Below are 7,500 nucleotides of genomic sequence, written 5' to 3' on the forward strand. Positions count from 1 at the left end.
GTAAAACGTATGTTTTATCATGCCAATAAAGCTCCTTTGAATTGAATTGAAAATTGAGTCAACAATTGATTTTTGTCTAACTATCACCTGGTCGCGCAGGTAAATGCAGAGTGGGCTACTCATGTCCTGTGTGTGTGTGTGTGTGTGTGTGTGTGTGTGTGTGTGTGTGCGTGCGCGCGCCCACGCGCGCGTGCGCGCTCCTCAACACCGTCCCTCGATGTGCTACAGTAGTAGGCTGGCTCAATAAACAGACTACTGAAATGAACAGGAATTTGCAACAATGGCGCAAGGACACAGCTGAGTGAGCATCACCCTGTACGAGCCTCTCTCTCTCTCTCTCTCTCTCTCTCTCTCTCTCTCTCCCCCCCCCCCCCCCTCTCTCTCTCTCTCCCCCCCCCCCCCCCCCCCCCCCCAACACACAGACAGAGCCACTGACGCGACGCACAATGCTTCCTTTTCAACCTCAGCCCTACTGCTCACCACGTGGAGAGGAGCGGTAACCAAAGAAAGGACTGCATGGGACAGCCAGCCACAGTGAGGAGGAGAAACTAGTTTTTCACTCCGGCCCCTATATATCCCTATCTGTCTAAGTGTAGTTGCTTATTTTTAGGCTTGCTTCTTTTTCAATTATTATTTAAACCAGTGGTTCTCAAATATTTCCATGTCATGGACCCCCAAATTAATGTATTTGTCCCTAAACCCCATTTGAAAATGTTTTGTGCCAGGGGAGCCCCACATACCAAATTTGTGTTGTAGAATGTTTCAAAAATATAAAAAAAAAATATTCACATTTTATTTCATGATTTTTTTTGAAAATAGCAGATCTACAAGCTCACAACACTTAGCATCGTGACGCGAGCTTGTATGTGCTATTTTAAAATAGCCAATGCATATAGATTTAAACTAAACAGTAAAATAATCCATGTTGATTTAACTCAGACAAAGAGTGTACAAAATGAACCTGCAACCGCAAGGGTCCATCTGGTAGGCTACAGGATTTCATTTGTACACTCTGAGTTACAATGGATAAATGGACACTGATGATTTTACTGTCTGTCTTGGTTCACCAGCATATACGTGCTCGATTCCCCTCTCTTTATAGTCGCACAGGCATGCACACACTCTCACACACACACAAAATGACAAAACAACAAAATCCAATCCATAAAGCCTGGATGCTATTACAATTTAATTATGGAGTCTTGCAATAGGCCTAATTAAGTCTAAATTAGACTACTTAATGACTAGCTACCATTAGACCTTCATCCTTCGTTGAGTAATTAAGCTAACATACAATTAATATGAGGTCAAACATATTTAATTAATAATAATAATAATAATAATAATAGTAATATAATTAGGTCTAATTATTGATATATTGACAGGGACGATGGCCTCCTAATTCACCCCAAAATGTAATTTCCATTGCGGGCCGATTACTGTATAGGCTACACCTGTCCTGTCCATAACAGCAGGCAGGCAGTGACGCCTTGATTTAGTTGTTTATGATGTGGCCTTGTATGCTATGTGGACTCAGAGCGTCCCATCACGTAGAAAGAATTACAAAAAAAATACACAACGATCGATCCAACGTCGTTAGCAAAACCTATATTGCGGTTGCACTGTCAAAAAAAGAACAGAAGATAACTCATACACGAGCTTGTTTCCAGGGGAAAAAGTGCACATTATGATTTTTTTCCCCTAAAACAAGAGGTCTCCATTGTGCCAACAAAGCGTTCGTGTTGTTTCGTGCCATCTTGCCACTGTGATCGCCTTAAATGATCGAACCTCGTCTTTACATTTGCGTTTGGGAACCGAACGGGGCGCATATAATGCATCCAAGTTGTACAGAGCCGCTACTGTACGGCGACCTGTTGCACGCCTGCGCGGGCGCGCGCTCCTATCATAACAAGTTATGATTCATAAATTATTATGACTTCTCAAAAATACGCGCCCCCGCCGCTCGCTATTTCTCCGCCCCGTCCGCGGCCACAATATCGTCGACACAAGCGTCGGGAATAACAGCGATAAGACAACTTACCATGTTTGAAAGGATGATGTTTGGCAGCGTTTATGTGAAATGACTGGAGGGGGAAGAATAGCCTTATGTTGGGCTAAACGGCTCCGTCTCTCAGCCTACCGGGACGTTGGCGTAGTGTTTCCCGATTCACTCACTGGGATGCGCAGTCGTCCCTTTGACAGCCAAGCGGAACGCCGCATTTTTAAATTATTTATCTCCGTAAACACGTCGTCTTATTGTGTCTTTGGGTTAATAATACTAATGAAGGGCGTCGTAAACATAATATGCGATTATTATGGCCAAGTTCAATGGGGCGGGGATGGGTTATTATTGATGTGAGGCGTGTGTTGTAGTAGGAGGCAACGCTAGAGAATTGAATGATTCTTCCTGTCACTCCCTCCCCTCCTTTTAGCCTATATGCTTAATTTTTTAAGACTCCATCGTTACAATGGCGTCGCTCGCCGAAAAATATACAATCTACGAGCTCACTCCGTGGACGCGACGCGCCGCGTTGTGAGCTTGTAGATTTGGTTATTTTCGTCGCGCGACACCGCCGTGGGGCGAGATATAAACCGGGCTTTTATGGAGCGTTTCAAAGCTCTTTGTATTTTTATACGGCGACGGCCTGCTCTGCTCTGCTCGGCCTGTTAGTCTGAGCTCTCTGCGGCACTACTACTGACCGTCCACTCCTACTGTCTGTCTGTCTGTCTGTCTGTCTGTCTCTGTCTGTCTGTCTGTCTGTCTGTCTGTCTGTCTGATCTGTCTTCACCCCTCTGTCTGTTAATTTATGACTTTCATAGCCAGACGCTCCCCAGATCCAGGCAGGGATACACAGTGACCATGACTACCTCAACATTGACTTTTTGTGTGCATGTCACATAGGCCTAAAGCGCTGCTAGGGCCCACACATAGCCTATTAGGATGTACATAAAATGTAGGATTCAGGAACCTGTATAATTTTGATGATTTGATGATTTAGGCACCCATGCATGCAAGAAAGAGTGTGTGTGTGTGTGTGTGTGTGTGTGTGTGTGTGTGTGTGTGTGTGTGTGTGTGTGTGTGTGTGTGTGTGTGTGTGTGTGTGTGTGTGTGTGTGTGTGTGTGTGTGTCATGTGCTTACTTCAACTAGACTTGCTATCTTTTCTATTTTCTTTTATTTGGCCCGTTCATGTCCAGTTCTGAAGTTACTTGTAAATAATAACAAGTATTTGGCTTGTAGGCTAGTTACTGCATTATTTTGTATATATATCCATCATAACTTGAAATAGCGTTAAAGCGATAACATTTAGTGAAACGCAAAAAAATCCACATTTCTAGGCTAAGAGACAAAGAATGCAGTCTAGAATCAAGAGACAGCCAAGAAACGTGTTTTGCAGGTTAATATTTATGGGAGGTGCTTAACAGTTTGGATTGTGGTACTCTGGCTCTCATTAATAATCAGAAACAATTTAGTGTTTTATATTAAAACACACTATTCTAAACTTTCATTGGGAAAAGGAGACTATGAGTCCTAAATTGTGTGGAATTCCTCTCTGAATGGCAGACATTATTATAATGCCATATAGGGCAATTGATGTGCAGCAATTAAAAAAACGACCAAAAGATCACATTACAATTGAAGCAGATATTTACAACACAAACATATACAGGCTAAAATATCTCAAATAGTACACACCTTTATCCATCCATGTGAACAACACATATATCTTTAATAACAATCTTCCTTTGAACTTCCCCAGATGTGATTTAGTTATGTGTTTGTGTTCATGTGTTGACACTGAGCATCAATGGGTCAGGTCTTGTAAACTGTGACCAGGTGTTCAGAGTGTTAAAGCAGTGTCTTTCAGACAGTGTGCTGGGACTATTGACCCATATGGGACCCAGAAGTGGGGTTTGAGATGCTCTAACACCAGCGCAGAAAGCATTTTGAGCTTGTAGACCAGCTAGTTTTGCCATGTGACACCGTCACATGGCAAAACTTGGCTGTTGGCCCCTGATTTTAAGGTTTTTGCAAAATGTTGGCCCCATTGCATAAGCTGACCACAAGGATACAGCCTTTAATTAAGTTAATTCTGAAATGTGGTCTTGCCATGATTATCTTAAAAGAATGGACATGCTGCTATGTGTACAGCATTGTGAGAACCACAATGCAGTAAGCAATTTGTATTGCTAAGGTCATGGTTTATATGTAATATAACATTCATCCCACTAGGTGTCTCTCAAGGACCACAATCTACAGTCAACATTGCAGTGAGGCTGAGTTTAGTTCACCTTTTATCGTATTTATTTTGTCTTCTCAGAAAAATATCAAACAAACGGCCTTAATATCCAAAGCAATTCAAAGCAGCATAATACATACACAGGACAGAGTCCATCTACAAACTCACAACTTGATTGCACAAGACAAAAACACACAAATGCATGCACACTTGCACACACACACACACACACACACACACACACACACACACACACACACACACACACACACACACACACACACACACACACATTTGCATTATGACATGGATACTAGTTCCACAGGATTTGAAGGACTCTCCCCATGGTTACTTTCTGTTCTGCCCTGGCCCTTCTTCATGATCTTCACCAGCAAAGTCTTACAGCAAGGGAATGCTATCATGGTATCTCTTATGTCTTTTCTCATGAAAATATAGAGGAGTGGGTCCGCCAAGGGACTTAGATAGACCAGTGCACTGGTCAGAACAGAGGACAGATCCCTAACTGGGTCTACTGTGGTTGAATTATCATCTTTCATGGAAAAGTAGAAGTTCCTTATGCTGAAGGGGAGGAATAGGACTGTGTAGATTCCCAAGACCAGACCTAGAACACCAAGAACACGCTTCATCCTCCTGCCTTCATTTTTCACAGACATGCTCCCCTTGAGGGCTTTCCATGTGGCAAAGAAGAAGCCTGCGATGAAAGGTGCCGGGAGGAGGAAGGTTGAGGAGAACAGCAGCAAGGAGAACCTTGGACTCTTGCTCAGAAAGATGTAATCCAATGTCGAATAGATCGCCGAGAGGCTCCACACACAAATGGAGACCAGGATGGAGAACGTCAGGCTCCTGATGCGGTACCACACAGGGACGGCCACTGCAAGGTACCTCTCCAGAGAGATTGCCAACATGAACCCCAAATTGGAAATCAGGCCCAGGCGGACGAACAAACGCGCGATATTGCGAGCATTGGCTGAAGGCTCAAACGTGTCGTCGAAGAACCGAGTGATGATGAAGACAATGGTGATGGCAATCTGGAGGAGGTCTGACAGGAGTAGGTTAATGGCAAGGACCGGAGCTGCTCGTTCCTTTCTGAGCCGAATGAGAGCGTAGCCGGCCAAGCAGACTTCAGGGAGTCCAATGAAGACAACTATCCAGTCTATTACAATGCCTATGGTGTTTCTGTAATAAGGAGGATCTGAGAAACACTGAAAGGTTGTGTTTTCACTTTCATTCATAGCCCTCATCTGGATGCAGTTGAGAACAATTATCCCTGTACTCTTTCAGCTACCTCTCTCTCAGTACCTGGCGTGTCTTCTTAATTATATTCCACCCGTAGTTCCTAATAAGCAAGGCAACAAGTTATTACTCAATCTAACAATATAAAATGACATGTCATAATACACAGAAAATGTTGAAATCCAGGAAATGTTGAACGCTTGTCTTAAAAGTGTGTTTTTCAATCTTAGTGTTATGACACAACAAAATGCATTAAATTTCTTTCAAATTAAGTTAGTAAATAAAGATTGTACACCTTTCTGGCATATACTTACCTTCTCATGTGTGCAATAGTGGACATAATGAATTCTTCTGACAGAGAAAGTGTACTGTACATGATGTAGATGTTACATTGTCTTCCATCCACATTTGAATGATTCATTTGGCATTCTCATTTGACTGCATCAGCCAAATGCAAACCAATGTTGATCGTTCTAGCTAGCACCACATTGCATTATGAATAGGATGCCAGTATGAGATAATACACCTATAAAGTTATGCAGGCTATAAAGCTGTGTGTGCGTATGATGGTGAGACAACAGCTTTAGTAATAACCATACTGTTAAGTCAAACATGGACATGGGGAAAATTTAAGACAGGCCATTCTCAATAGAAATTAGAAATATTTCTGGAAACCTGGAACATTACGTGTATCAATATTTATATTTTGAAAATAAAATGTTGCAATGCAAAAAAATAAGTCATAGAGTCTAAAAGTTGCATGGCCTCCCTGTTCAATCTTTAGCTATCGACTGTTACTGTGTAGGTGCAAGTATTTTCGCAAGAATGTATTTTTGTATTGTTCTAAAAGCTACGTGCATTAAAGCAGCACTATGTAACTTTCCTCTTCTACCCCGGATTTGAACCCGGTTTCCTGCGCAAGTGCTGACATTTTTACCATTTAGCTAATAGAGCCTGCCTGTTTGCTCGGGGGATAAATTGAATCTTGACCATCATGTCAAAATTCCTGTCAGATCCTGTGTCTAGGTGAGAAACTTTGACACAATCTAAATGTCTCAATAGAAGAGCAGGGAGACAAAATACAACCACCCCAATTGTATAAGTTATATTGTATTAACATATCTACCAGCATACATACAGATTGAACAAAATTGTATTTTATTCGTAAAAAAAATCACATAGTGAGGCTTTAAGGGAGTCGTGATTGCCATTTGGGACCTCAGTGCTTTTACACAGAGAAGAACGTCTGCGGCGTAATGCTAGATAACTTAAAGCCCTGGATATGTATATCAATATGACAATATAGTACATGCATACTATAATTTATGAACTACAATCCAAGTTTAACACTCATGAGTCAGACATTTCCCTTCCCACCTAGCTTTCCTCTCACAAACACGGCCAGTTGTTTGTTGGAAAGGCCAGCCAAGCCAGATGCACCACGGAGGATTCACGTTCCTAGTCCGAGGTGGATCTATGCGGTGGTGGGCAGGAACCTTACCCCTGTGCCACTCAAGAACCCCCCTATTATAGACCACATCTAAGTGGGTCTACAGTAGTAGTTTAAAGGTCATTCATACTTTTTAATGTAAACCATTGACAGAAGTATTTTAATTTAATTGACCTTTTCTTTTCTCTCTCTCTCATATCTACATTAAGGGCTCAGCTAGGCTTAACGAGCATTTTCTCCTGACTTTCTCCAGCAACTCTTCCGCTCTCCTTTTGTACACCTCCTCAAATATGTCAATGAGCGACTCCCCAGTAGGCATGGTCGCTATAACAATATCCTCTTCCTCCCACTCCCCTGTCTGTACTGTGTTAAGATGCAAGATGTTGTTCCCTGCAACCATCCAGTTGATCTTTTCCAGAAGCTCTGTGACTTGAGCCGGGTCTTCCGCCTTGTTTGTGTTCCTGCTGTGGCACCTGTCCTCCTCTCTATGTACAGTATGCTCTCTATGTATGTAGCTCTATGTATGGAGGCATGATAGTTCTTCCAATCGTGCCACA

General features: G+C 42.4%; 2 protein-coding genes across 2 annotated transcripts in view; both read right to left on the reverse strand.

The window, feature by feature from the left end:
* sall2 (spalt-like transcription factor 2) overlaps positions 1 to 2,315 on the reverse strand; it is a 12,847-nt gene extending 10,532 nt beyond the window's left edge. The window contains exon 1 of the mRNA XM_080440127.1: positions 2,042 to 2,315. The gene's annotated coding sequence lies outside the window, so the exon portion shown is untranslated. The remainder of the gene's footprint in view (positions 1 to 2,041) is intronic.
* A 2,223-nt stretch (positions 2,316 to 4,538) lies between these two features.
* On the reverse strand, positions 4,539 to 5,561 carry LOC308093421 (proteinase-activated receptor 2; the record flags this gene model as incomplete). The annotated part of the gene is made up of 1 exon (XM_080439756.1): positions 4,539 to 5,561. The coding sequence occupies exon 1, from the start codon at positions 5,499 to 5,501 to the stop codon at positions 4,539 to 4,541; it is 963 nt and encodes a 320-aa protein (XP_080295882.1). The 5' UTR covers positions 5,502 to 5,561.
* Between the last annotated feature and the right edge of the window lie 1,939 nt (positions 5,562 to 7,500).

This window comes from Gymnoscopelus braueri (assembly GCF_963280865.1).
Source record: "Gymnoscopelus braueri genome assembly, chromosome: 10".
In the NCBI taxonomy this organism is placed as follows: Eukaryota; Metazoa; Chordata; class Actinopteri; order Myctophiformes; family Myctophidae; genus Gymnoscopelus; species Gymnoscopelus braueri.